This window comes from Geotrypetes seraphini, chromosome 15, assembly GCF_902459505.1.
Source record: "Geotrypetes seraphini chromosome 15, aGeoSer1.1, whole genome shotgun sequence".
Lineage (NCBI taxonomy): Eukaryota > Metazoa > Chordata > Amphibia > Gymnophiona > Dermophiidae > Geotrypetes > Geotrypetes seraphini.
This window is the reverse complement of record NC_047098.1, coordinates 66,927,625-66,941,687: the sequence shown is the minus strand read 5'-3', so window position 1 is coordinate 66,941,687 and position 14,063 is coordinate 66,927,625. Positions and strand designations below refer to the sequence as shown.

General features: G+C 42.3%; 1 protein-coding gene across 6 annotated transcripts in view; it reads left to right on the top strand.

Annotated features, from left to right (window-relative positions):
- Positions 1-14,063, top strand: part of ELN (elastin) — a 178,662-nt gene that overhangs the window by 143,798 nt on the left and 20,801 nt on the right. For 4 of the 6 annotated variants that reach the window (XM_033921780.1, XM_033921779.1, XM_033921777.1 and 1 more), the window contains 5 exons: positions 669-698; positions 3,801-3,833; positions 6,140-6,193; positions 10,277-10,309; positions 13,471-13,506. In XM_033921780.1, coding sequence (XP_033777671.1) covers positions 669-698; positions 3,801-3,833; positions 6,140-6,193; positions 10,277-10,309; positions 13,471-13,506 — 186 coding nt within the window. The remainder of the gene's footprint in view (positions 1-668; positions 699-3,800; positions 3,834-6,139; positions 6,194-10,276; positions 10,310-13,470; positions 13,507-14,063) is intronic. The other 2 variants (XM_033921781.1, XM_033921778.1) reach the window with 1 other exon arrangement.

Genomic DNA, 14,063 nt, shown 5'->3' with positions numbered 1-14,063 from the left:
GATTTTTGTAATGATTAATAACATTTTCCCATAATAAGATATTTGTTAAGTGGGGATGGGGGTGGGTATTATTTTATTTATCTCATAATATGTATGAAATAATTAATACATTTTGATGTATTAGGTTAGATTTTCTGAAATAGGTAGGGAGGGATTGGGGGGTTTTCTATTTTATTTACATTTGTCATATTTATTAAATGTATTACATAATATTTAAATCATTATAAAATATGAATATAAGTATGATATATTGTACTTAAAGTGTTCATGAAGAAAATCAAGTGTATATTTATAAGATTATATGAATTTTTCTGATACACTTGTTGTAATATGCAAAACTGAATAAAGAAATTAAAAAAAAAAAAATCAATAGGAAAGACCTAATCTAAATAATAAGGAAAAAAAAACCAAAATCCTTTTAGTTAAACCTCTTTTAGTTGTGATCTCCTGATTGCAGTCTTCTCATGTCCACTGACAATCTAAAAATTACATCAAATTAAATGCCAAATTTTAAAAAAAAAAAAGAATTTTCAACGTAGACTTAAATTTTGAAAATGAAAGTTCACTTTGAATAACTTGCGGAAGGTCATTCCATAAAGATGGAGATAAAAGAAAACCAACAGAATTATGGGCTAGGTCTAATATTTCTTGTCTTTTCTCTCCTGCAGTTGGAGTTGGCGTAGGGGGGCTGCCAGGAGGTACGTAAGCCCATTTCCTATTGGGAGTTGAGAAATGAGCAGAGTCCCATTGCTTGACAGTTCTCTCTTTGGACTGAAGCGTCGGATACAGTCTGCATAGGCCTATCAAAGAGTATTGGAATTTGGAGGGGCTGCGTAAGGGGCGAGGACCACGTTGCTGCTTTGCATATTTTGTCATGAGGCCTATGGTTCTTGCAGTGGCTCTGATTTGATGAGGTCTAACTTGTGTGGCTAGAGGGATACCAGTGGTAGTTACGGTGGTCAGCGTTTTTTTAAAAGCTGACTTTGAGCTTATGCAGGTCCCAGACAATTTACATAAGAAATGTAGATGGCATGACCACAGCCAATTCCCCCTTGCCCTTGATCCTGATCCCCACTTCCTGGAAAATTGAGCATACAAATGACAGATGAGATTTTATTTATTTATTAGGAAATATTTACTGCCTTTTTTTAATTCACTCAAGGCAGTCTACAGCTAGAATATGTCAAACATAAGCAATAGATGATTACAGCAATAGAAATATTTAAATAACAATACAAGGTATGGCGTGGTTAGGGTTACCAGATTTTCCCAAAGGAAAATCCAAACCCATGGCCACGCCCACAAGCCCCATTCCAACTGTGTCACGCCCTGTTCCATCCCAAACCCCACCCCCAGAAAGCATCCGCAGACGCAAAGCAATGACATCACCGTGTTGCGTCTGCACCAGCACAGATGCCCCCTCCTAACCCGATTTTTCCAGGAAGCTTTTCAAAACCCGGACAAAGTGCGCATGCTCCAGGCCCCCCAGACGGTCTGGAAGAAGAGAAAGAAGAGAGAAGGCTTTGTGGGGAGGAATAGGGAGGGGCTGGAGGTGGAACAGGGCTGGGTCATGTGTCCAGGGTTCCCCGGAGAAAAATATAGTCACCCCATTGATGGTAAATGTTTGCAGAAAGCCATCTAAGGCACAGATTTCTGTATCCTCCCCTAACTAGATAGACAAAGGTGAACCAGTCGACATTGTATATCGGGATTTTCAGAAGGTATTCAACAAGGTTCCGCATGAACGACTATTTTGAAAAATTGTGAGCCATGGAATTGAAGGTGAAATACTCACGTGGATTAAAAACTGGCTGGCAGATAGGAAACAGAGAGTAGGGGTAAATGGACGATACTCAAACTGGAAAAGCGTCACGAGTGGAGTGCTGCAGGGTTCGGTGCTTGGATCCGTGCTCTTCAAACGATCTGGACATAGGTACGACGAGTGAGGTGATTAAATTTGCAGACGATACAAAGTTATTCAGAGTAGTGAAGATGCAGGAGGATTGCAAAGACCTGCAACATGACATAAACACGCTTGAGAAATGGGCTGCGACATGGCAAATGAGGTTCAACATGGATAAGTGTAAGGTGATACATTTTGGGTTACAAAAATCTTATACACGAATACAGGATGTTCGGTGCAATACTTGGAGAGACCCCCCAGGAAAGAGACTTGGGAGTATTGGTTGACAGGACAATGAAGCCGTCCGCGCAATGCACAGCGGCGGCGGCAAAAAGGGCGAACAAAATGCTAGGAATGATTTTTTTTTTTTTTTTTTTAATCTTTATTGAGTTTCTAAAGCTAACAAAAATGCAATACAGTATCTATACAAATAATATTAATCATGTATGCATTTATTATCAATCAAAATCCATACAACAAAAAAAATCCTCCTACCCAACCAACATTTCATAAGGGAATAGAATCATACAAAGAAATACCCCCCTCCCACCCTCCCTCCCCCTGGGGGGGTGTTTAATATACCAACAGGAACAAAGGAAAAAACAATTACAATGAATCCATAAAAGAAATCAAAGGGCCCCAGATAAACTTAAATCTCTTAGCATGTCCCAGTATATCCGCATTCATTTTTTTCAAATCTATAAATTAAACATAAATTTGCCCACCAAAACTTAAATGCTAGGAATTAATGCTAGGAATGATTAAGAAGGGGATCACGAACAGATCAGAGAAGGTTATCATGCTGCTGTATCGGGCCATGATATGCCCTCACCTGGAATACTGTGTCCAGCACTGGTCACCATACATGAAGAAGGACATAGTACTACTCGGAAGCGTCCAGAGAAGAGCGACTAAAATGGTTAAGGGGCTGGAAGAGTTGCCATACAGTGAAAGATTAGAGAAACTGGGCCTTTTCTCCCTCGAACAGAGGAGATTTGAGAGGGGACATGATTGAAACATTCAAAGTACTGAAGGGAATAGACTTAGTAGATAAGGACAGGTTGTTCACCCTCTCCAAGGTAGGGAGAACGAGAGGGCACTCTCTAAAGTTAAAAGGGGATCGATTCCGTACAAACGTAAGGAAGTTCTTCTTCACCCAGAGAGTGGTGGAAAACTGGAACGCTCTTCCGGAGGCTGTTATAGGGGAAAACACCCTCCAGGGATTCAAGACAAAGTTAGACAAGTTCCTGCTGAACCACAACGTATGCAGGTAGGGCTAGACTCAGCTAGGGTGCTGGTCTTTGACCTAAGGGCTGCCGCGTGAGCAGACTGCTGGGTACAATGGACCACTGGTCTGACCCAGCAGCAGCAGCAATTCTTATGTTCTAATCTTTGCTGCAATAGGGGAACCCATGTGGCTATGAAGACTAATGCAAGATTATATTTAAATATACAGTAAAACCTTGGATTGCAAGTAACATGGTTTGCAAGTGTTTTGCAAGACAAGCAAAACATTTTATTAAATTTTAACTTGATAAACAAGCAAGATCTTGCAATACAAGTACATATAGTATACACGCGTCACATCATCACAACAGAGCCGATGATTCTTCTCTCTCTGATGCTGAAAGAGCGTAGTGACTGTTCTAAACGCATGAGGTCTTGTAATACGAGTACATACAGTATTTTGTATGAAAGTTTTTGGGTTGTGGAACGAATCATCTGAGTTTCCATTATTTCTTATGGGGAAATTTGCTTTGATATACGAGTGTTTTGGATTACAAGCATGTTTTTGGAACGAATTATGCTCGTAAACCAAGGTTTGACTGTTTTTCACATTGGTCTAGTAACAGGTGTGAGATTTGATCTAACAGCTCCTGTCTTCTCTATCCTGCAGCTGGAGTCGGTGTTGGGGGAGTGCCAGGAGGAGGTTCGTCATTTTCTTTATTATCTTTTTTTCTGATTTAATTTATGTTCCATAAGAGGGTATTATCTCTGTGATGATATCCGCCGTCAGCTCAGGAAAAACACAGCCTTCCCTCTGTAGTGCCTCACCGTTTACAGAAAGTGATTATAAGAACATAAGAAGTTGCCTCCACTGGGTCAGACCAGAGGTCCATCGCACCCAGCGGTCCGCTCCCGCGGCGGCCCATCAGGCCCATGACCTGTGAAGTGGTTTCTGACTATTCCTATAACCTACCTCTACTTCTATCTGTAAATAGAACATTTCTGTGGGGAAAAGAGTGCTTTACATGCAAGAATAAGTGTTTATTAACTCCCTAAAATTCTATAAATGGTGCCTAAACCAAAGAAAAATAGGATACACAGTTGTATAATAGGGCCAGTTATGTGCATAACATAATTATCTAATTGGCAAAGGAGTAAAAAGAAAAGCAAACCAAATAAAATACGAAAACATAAGGCTCCTTTTACGAAGCTGCGGTAGCGACTTCAGCGCGCGCGACTTTTCATCACGCGCTAACCCCCGCGCTAGCCAAAAAACTACCGCCTGCTCAAGAGGAGGCGGTAGCGGCTAGCGCGTCCGGCGGTTTAGCGCACGCCATTACGTGCGTTAAACCGCTACCGCGCCTTCGTAAAAAGAGCCCACAGTCTTTATTAATGGTCTCCCAGACCAACGTGGCGCTGTCAGGGCAGACTTTTACCAATTGGTGAATGACACAATGAAAACACCATAGCTGCAAAATAAATGTGCCCGCTCAACCAATCAAATTGCATCAAACGAAAGTGGCACATACTCAGGGGATTCAGCGAATCCCAAGCCCTCAGCCATAGTTTTTTTGTGTGTTTCTTTACTTTTTGCTTGATGCGGTTTCATTGCAGGCTGCCTGCTCAACCAATCAAATTGCATCAAGCAAAAAAAAAGCCCCCAACTGTGGATGAGAGAAACTTTGGGATTCCAAACCCCCAGCCAGCTGAAGACCATCTCCTCCAGTCTGGCAGCCAGAAATCTCCAAGCTCTGCAGCTAGCAGTAGTGTCTCTGAGCTGCCACCAGCTGTAGAACTCGGAGAGCTCTGGCCACCAGACTGGAGGAAGAGGTCTTCAGATACGTAAACAAAGTAATTAATTTTAAATGTTGTCTATTAGTTCATAAAAGCCTGGTTGCGATTGTTCCATTTTTTTATGTATCAATTCATAAATAGATTTTCCCATCACAGAAAATCATGTTTTAGGGATCAATTTATCTTGAATTCTCCATCTGCAAAAACATAAATATATCAACGATTGCATCTAGTAACATAGTAAATGATAAAGACCTGAATGGTCCATCCAGTCTGCCCAATAGGTACATGCATTACAAATTCATGATTAAGTTCAATTGTCTTTGTTCATTGATATTTCTGGGTTCTAGACCGTAGAAGTCTGCCTGGTAATGTGCTTAGGTTCCAACTACTGGAGTTCCCATCAAAGCCCTCCCCAGCCCATCCTAAGCTGTATATAGGATACAAACCGTTCAAGTCTGCCCCGTACCAGCCTTGGTTCTTCCAATTATACCCTTCATTTTCTGATAAGAGATCCTCTGTGTTTGTCCCATGCTCTTTTGAATCCTGTCACTGTTTTCTTCTCCATCACCTCCCTCAGGAGGGAATTCCAGGCATCTTCCACCCTCTCTGTAAAAAATAATTTCCTAACATTACTCCTAAGTCTACCACCCCACAACCTCAATTTATGTCCTCTAGTTTTACCATTTTCCTTTCTCTGGAAAAGATTTGGTTCTATATTAATACCTTTTAAGTATTTACACATCTGTATCATATCTCCCCTGTCCCTCCTGTCCTCTGGAGTATACATATTCAGGTCTTCCAATCCGCAAAGTCTTGGAATATGCTGCCTTTTGGTGTTAGATCTGAATCAAATTATAGGGTCCTTGTGGTCATTCCAATACCTATTTTGTGGATATTAAAAGGTCACATGTTAATCCTGCAATATTCAGCACACAGGGTTCAGTAAAGGCAGTGCATGCAAATCCCTCGCATGCATAATTTGTGGAAATCTTGAAAAACTGACTGGGAACCACTTGGGTAACTTAATTTTCAAAAGGAAAAACACGTACATGTTTTCCCTTTGAAAATTAAGAAATAAAAAAATCTTCAATAATTTCCTAAACTTTAAGAGTATTCCAACGTCTCGTAGCTTGAAATACATAAGTGGCATTATGATATTTCTTAAACCTTATCAGTCTTACTGTTCTTCATTGATTCATATTCATTTTCTAGGGCTTCCTGGAGTTGGAGTTGGGAGTCATGGGGTAAAGCCCCCTAAAACTGGAGGTAAAAAAATTAAAAGATTGGCCTAATGTGTTCATTTTCCCCAGATATCCTTCCCACCCCTCCTAACACCCTTCCCTGATATAAAGTCACTTTTCCTCATTCTGATTGTCGAACTCTGTATATCTGAGTAGAACAAAGAAACTGTTTCTGCCATTTCAAGTGATACAGAGTCTTTTTTTCATTTGCACCAATTATGTTTTATCTTTAGAGAGTTTTCAAATAGTGGTAAGAGCTACTGTACTGCCTCAGTTAGATTACTGTAATTCTTTGTATTATGGTGTTACATTGAATTCAAAAACTAGGCTGCCATTGCTTCAAAATATGACTGTGAATTTGAATTTTTATAGCAAAAAAATATGACCGGGTTACTCCTCTTCTGAATCAATTACATTGGTTGAAGATTGAAAAGAGAGTACATTTTAAATTGGTTATATTTATGTATACGGTAAATTGCTGCAGGGAATGGGACCAGAAGGTTTAATAAAGTATATAACTTTCCCATTAAATAGAGCTACCTCCTGGTATAAACAGTCATTGAGGCTTGGCTATTCTATACGTTGAAATTTTTGATGAACAAAACTTTTGAGTTTATAGGAACAAAGCTTTGGAATGATCTTCCAACTGCACTAAGAAAAAAGTTTCTTATTATTATATCTTTAGAAAATTGTTAAAAACATTTTATTCTTAATGATTGTTAAATGAATAATTTTGTATGAACACAATATTTTTTAAATTGCTGTTATCTGCCTAGAATCTATTGTGAGAACAATGCGAAATATAAGTAAATAAGATCACTCTGAGGAAAGGGATTTTACCAGTGATGAGCCTCAAGGTTCTATTCTTGGGCCTGTTCTTTTTAACATTTTTATAAACGATATTGCTGAAGGGTTGTCGGGTAAGATTTGCCTCTTTGCGGATGATACCAAAATCTGCAATAGAGTAGACACGCCGGATGGTGTGAATAACATGAAAAAAGACCTGGCGAAGCTTGAAGAATGGCCTGAAATTTGGCAGCTAAAATTTAATGCTAAGAAATGCAAGGTCATGCATTTGGGCTGCAAAAACCCGAGGGAACGGTACAGATTAGGGCAGGGATCTCCAAAGACCCTCCTTGAGGGCCGAATCCAGTTGGGTTTTCAGGATATCCCCAATGAATATGCATTGAAAGCAGTGCATGCACATAGATCTCATGCATATTCTGGATTCGGCCCTCAAGGAGGGACTTTGGAAACCCCTGGTTTAGGGGGTGAAGAACTTATGTGCATGACAGAAGAGTGGGACTTGGGTATGATTGTATGTGTTGATCTTAAGGTGGCCAAACAGGTTGAAAAGGTGATGGCGAAAGCTAGAAGGATGCTAAGTTGCATAGGGAGAGGTATGGCCAGTAGGAAAAAGACTCTGGTGAGACCTCATTTAGAATATTGTGTACAATTCTGGAGGCCACACCTTCAAAAAGATATAAAAAGGATGGCGTAGGTCCAGAGGAAGGCTACTAAAATGGTGTGTGGTCTTTGTGATAAGGCGTATGGGGACAGACTTAAAGATCTCAATCTGTATACTTTGAAGGAAAGGCGGGAGAGGGGAGATATGATAGAGACGTTTAAATACCTACATAATATAAATTTTCATGAGTCGAGTCTCTTTCATTTGAAAGGAAACTCTGCAATGAGAGGGCATAAGATGAAGTTAAGAGGTGATAGGCTCTGGCGTAATCTGAGGAAATACTTTTTTACGGAAAGGGTGGTAGATGCGTGGAACCTCCTGGAAGAGGTGGTGGAAATAGAGACTGTGTCTGAATTCAAGAGGGCCTGGGATAGGCACTTGGGATCTCTCAGAGAAAGAAAGAGATAATGGTTACTGTGGATGGGCAGACTGGATAGGCCATTTGGCCTTTTCTGCTGTCATGTTTCTATGTTAGAATAGAATAGTGGGAAAGAGGGTTGCCTTACTTGATAAGAGCGTCATGGCTCCCCATTCAGGAAAGAATGATTTTTAAGATTGTTCTGACCATCTGTAAACTATTAAATGGGGTGGCTGCCTCTTATTCACATTGGTAAAATCTTCATGTGGAAAGACACTTTAAAGGTCAAAGAAGGAGTCACTGCTGAAATTTCCATCAGTACAAGAGTGCAAGGTTAGCATTTCTAGAGAGGGAGCTGTAGGAAGCAAAATGTCCAATTAGCATTAAGGAAGGAATAATCTTTCTCTTTTGTAGGAAACTGAAAATCTGGCCTTTTGAAAATCATCTAATATAATACTGAGGGATTGTTTTGCATTATGGGATTTGTGGGAAACAGTTTATTAATGTTATGAGGAAATATAATGATATTTTTTATGGATTTGAATTTAAGTATTATTTAACTGGATTTCATGTAATCCTTCTTGAATCCTGCTGGAACACAGCAGAATATAAATGCCCACTGTTTTTAATTTAAATTCAGATTAACATGTGCATCCCTTCTCAGCTACTGAAGACTGTAAGGAAGGGTCATGTTAATGTTGGGGCTTGAGCATTTTGACAGTATAAGCACTGAGACAACAGTGAGATTACATACCTGTAAAGGAGGTTCTCCATGGACAGCAGGATGAATCAGTCAGACTTGCTCTCCCAGAGCCCAGAAGAGGCTGAAAACTCTGATGAAAATGTGTGAGTGCTCCCCTCCTGTGTGACTATTGTAACCAGTAGTTACAAATAATTAAAAGTTATCGGGGGGTGGGGGGAGAAAAAGAAAGATAAGTGATTGGAGTTATCTGAGGGGAGACTAGCCTTTCTCTGTAGCTTTAAGAATTCAGAGCTGTAAAGTATAAATCTGAGAGAAAAATAGACCTCCCCCCTTTTTACAAAACCGAAAAAGCGCTTTTCAGCACAGGCTGGTGCACTGAACGCTCTGGCTGCTCCCAATGCTCCTAGGAAATGAGCGTCGGGAGCAGAGCAGAGCATTCAGAGCACCGGCCTGTGCTGAAAACTGCTCTTACAGTTTTGTAAATTGGAGGGAATGGGATGATATACCGTATTTTATGCTCCATTAGATGCACCTGACCATAAGACGCACCCTAAATTTAGAGGAGGAAAACAAGAAAAAAAACATTCTGAACCAAATTCTCCCTGCCAGGCTCTGTACCCAACCCCACACTCCTTGCCAAGCTCTGTACCCTGGCCCCCCTCCCTGCCAGGCTCTGTACCCTGGCCCCCCTCTGATGGTCTAGTGTTAGGCCTGGACAGGGCAGGCCGGAACAGGGCACAGGGCAGGCAGGCCTAGTGGCTGGCAGGCAGGTAGGGACAGGGAAGGCAGGAACATGGCAAGCAGGCAGGAAGGAATGGATAGGGCGGATAGGTAGGTAGGTAGGCAGGCAGGCAGACCTCCCCCCTCCCAGGCAGGCAGGCAAACAGGCAGGCCTCCCTCCCACCCCAGGCAGGCAGCAGGAAATCCACGGCCTCTCCCTCGTCCCTCCCTATTTTTAATTGGGCAGAGCAAACAGGCAGGCCCCGGCCTTTCTATCCTCACTCCCTACCCCTCAGGCTGGCAGCAGGCAGGCCCCGGCCTCTTCCTCTTCACCCCCAAGGCAGGCAATAGGCAAGCCCTGGCCTTCTTCCTCCTCCCCACTGCTCCCCCCATCCCCCAACACACGTACCTTTTTTTTTTAACTTCTGTTCATGGCCAAGGCTAGTTGGCTGCCTGATTCCTACCGCTTCCTCCCAGAACTGCCAGCTGACGCGGCTGCCTCCTATACCATTCTCTCGCGGCATAATGATGCACCAGGTTGCCTGCCTGGTCCCACGCTGCTTCTCACAAGAACTCCGTTCATTTATAACGAACTCCGTTTATTTGAACTCCATTCATTTATAATGAACTCCTTTTATAATGACCACCCCACCCCCCAACATACTCTTCAGATACTGCAAAAATCAAGAATGAGGATGAGGATTGTTCTTCACTTATTTAAGAAAACTAAATTTATAGCAGGTCATCACAAATATGAGAAGGGGCAGGGCATCACTTTTGTAATTAGATGTGTAATGGCAACTAACTGCATTCTTTTCTACACTACATTTAACATTTTGTTGCTTCTTTTGTCTTGCAGCTGGAATCGGTGTTGGGGGACTACCTGCAGGAGGTGAGTGAGCACATTGTACCTGTTTGTTATGATTTACTACCTCAGCACCCCTTATGTCTAAAAGAGAGCATGTCCTTCAGAATCTCATTCACATATTGGGAAATTTAGATACTCAGGACACACCAGGCGTCTCCACCAGGGGCTTACCTGGCAGGGTGAAGTACCCCCCTCTTCCAGGCAGTGGAAAAATTAGGTTCTTACCTGCTAATTTTCTTTCTTTTAGTCCCTCCAGACCGGCACAGACCCCACCCTGTCATTTTATTCGGTGTGTTTCACAAAGAGTACATTTTTGTCTGCGTTATCTTATTGTCTTTGTTTAGTAAGTTTAGTAAGAGCAGCAGCATTTGGTTCATCTGGCTTAGCTGGTGAACTGTGGGGACACTTTGAAGGTTCTTGTTCTAATCAGTATCCAACAGTGTTTCCCTGTCCAATCTGAACAACTACTTTGTCTTCTCCATATGAGAGTGGAGTTGGTGTATTTATAGTTCACAGTTCTTAGTTAGTTCCTGCTTGGCTATTTGTCAGACTGATTGTAGATGGGACTGCACAGCCCACTTGTACTACTGCCAAAAGCCAATGTGTTCTGTCTCCACCTGCTGGCAGAGGAGCGTAAACCCATCCATTCTGTGCCGGTCTGGAGGGACCAAAAGAAAGAAAATTAGCAGGTAAGAACCCAATTTCTCTTTCCTGCTGTAAAACTGTGAGTCAGGCTGCTGGGAAGAGGAAGTTTTGTTAGAAGAAAGGAGCAGAAAAGAGTGACTTGTTTCTTGTAAATATTGTCTCAGAAAAGGAAATTGTGCTGAAAGCTCTGGAGAGTCATCTGAACTTTGGTGCTAGTAATGCGAAGGGGCAGGTGTACCCAACCATTAGGCAAGACTAGGAAATTGAATAAAGTAACAGCTTCTGGGGTGTAGGGTGGCAATGAGCAATAGCAAGCATACTCTAAGGGCCCTGGTAAGTAGGGGCAGAGAGGAGTAATCATCCTGCGGCGTCTCTGCCATGAGCATGAACAGAGGAGGAGGGTGTTCTTCCCCCAACGGATCTTGGCGGGCCCTGTTGGAAGTGCAGGGGCTGAAGAGGAGGGCGCCCTATGCTCAAGGGACCTGGGCAAGCCCTAATAGAAGGTGAAGGTGCCCTGTCATTGACGGATTACAACGAGCCTGGTCGGGAGTAGAGAGGAGCGGATACCCTTGCGGCAGTCTAGCCACATATGTGAGCAGCAGAGAACGGCACTCTCCCTTAAACGGTTGTGGCTGGGCCCCATTGGGAATAGAGCGCAACATAAGAACGGAGGTGAGACTTGACTTTTGGGAATCCGCTATGAAAGAGAGACTGATATGAATTAATGGCTTTATTTTTAAGACAGTGCGCATTTTAGCTGGTGGGGGATTGAGGCTAGAATTTCAAGACAGTGCTTTTTAGACCTCTTTATAGATCCTGTCTCCTTTCAGTATAGGGGATTTTTGATTCAGCTATATTATATAATTCTAGATGTTGTGTATTTTTTCTCTTAACTAACTGGAACTAAATTGAATTAATTTTGGAGATATGGCTAGCAAAAAACAAGACCTGATCTTAAAATGTTTGCTTATCAGGCAGAAGAATTAGTGGAAGTGGAAGCACCAGCCTCCAAACAGAATTTAATATAAGAAGAAGAGGAGTCAAATGTAATTGGAAAAGAAACATTAGAGTCTTTAGACTCCTCTCCAGTTGACTTAGCACTAGCTAGTAAATGTGATTTATAACATTGGATGGCTAATATTAAACTTTCACTAGCAGTATTTACCTCAGCTGTTCAACCTGGTTACGAATTTAACACCACACACCACACTCAACTCGTGCATATTATCAAACTACCTTCAGCAAATGATTTAGCCTTGCTGAAGTCTAAATACACGATGTCCAGGGACTCGCCCCCATCCAGTTTTTTTGTTACCCAGTCGAAGACGCTTATCAGATTGGATTGACAAGACTTTCCCTTCGTAAAGCCATGCTGGTGCGGATCCCTTAATTTTTCACCATCCAGAATCGTGTCCAATCTGTTTTTAATCAACGTTTCCATGAGTTTGCTCACTATTGATCTGAGACTCACTGGTCTATAATTTTCAGCCTCTGACCTACATCCTTTTTTGTGGAGTGGGATAACGTTGGCAGTTTTCCAGTTCAGGGGCACTTTTCCCTTGCTTAGGGAAAGATTGAAGAGCTCGTCTAACGGTTCTGCCAGGACATCTATCAATTCTCGAAGTACCCTAGGGTGTAGATTATCCGGGCCCATTGCTTTGTTAACTTTTAGTTTTGATAGCTCACGGTAGACGTCGCTCGCAGTAAATTCCATGTTTCGTAATGGGTCCTCCGCACTCCCCTTCGTTTGTAGCTGAGGACCTTCGCAGGTGAAGACTGAGCAGAAGTAATTATTGAGTAGTTCTGCTTTGGCTGCATCTGAGTCTGTAAAGTCGCTGTCATGTTTCTTTAGGCGCCCAATACCGCTTGTGTTCTTCCTGTCACTAACGTATTTAAAAAAGGATTTCTTCCCTTTCTTTACTTGCCTAGCTTTGTTTTCTTCCATCTGGAGTTTGGCCTCTCTGACTGTCATTTTAACTTTTCTGGATTTCGCGAGGTAGGTTTCTTTAGCTTCCAGTCATTGTGATTGCATGTAGGTAACGAAAGCATTGTGCAGATGAGGACGGAGCTTGCAGGAATGGGGCAGGGACAGGAAAAGAACTCACAGGGAAGGGAAAATGAGTTCCCGTGGGGATGGGGAAAAATTTTGTTCCCATGTCATTCTCTACAGTGAGCCATGTCCACGAGATGCATTGCCATTATGGGCCGCTAGCAGTGCTACCACAGATTATGAAATGTAAAGCATTATGAATAGAGCCACGGGGCTGCATATTCATCCATTTAAATGTAAAGTATAAAAAGAAAAGAATATAACTTGTTCTCTAATAAAAAAGTTATCTTGTATATTACCTTTAAATGTTGACTAACACAATTACCGCCCTATTTTCTCCATCCATTTAAATACAATCTATATGCTGCTGCTGAGTGTTACTGCCTAAACCACCTCCTTTTGTTCGTGAAAAGCTGGTGCAAGATTTCTCTTTCTTTTGTCTGAGCAACATCTGCAGGACTAGTTCTAAAGTTGTTTCTTTCTCCTCCAGGTGCATATGGTGCCGGAGGACTGCCATTAGGAGGAGGTCTGTAGCTGTTTGTGAGCAAAACCTACAAATCCAGACTCATCACCAAGGCAAACAAGGGGAGAGGAGGGGGGCAAAGGGACAGTGAGAGGTAGGATCAAAGGGTGAAGTGGGAGAGGGAGGCTCAAGGAAAAGAGTGGACAGATAGAGAAGGCTGGTCAGGGAGAGGGAGGAGACAGACAGAAGGAAAAAAGAGAGCGGCTAGATCAACAGTGAGGGGGTTGTGATTACAGAGGAAAGGTGAAGGAGGAATAGAGGGGCCAGGAGGTGACGACTGCTGGAGATCGAGTATAGGGAATTGGGAATACAGATACATTGGTGGTCTGGGAGAAATCAAAGGAGGAAGAATGTAGAGAAAGGATTATGAGGTTAAGGGGGGGGAAGAAACTGTAAGGTAAAGATTTGATGAGGCAGAGGCAAAGGATTATGAGGTTGGGGGAAGGTAAAGATATGAGGCAGAGAGACTGAGGAGGAGGAGAGTATGAGCGAGGACGCAGGACTAAAGAGCACAGAGGGGCAAGGAATGAGGGGAAAGAGAAAAAGAGGGCAGAGAAGAA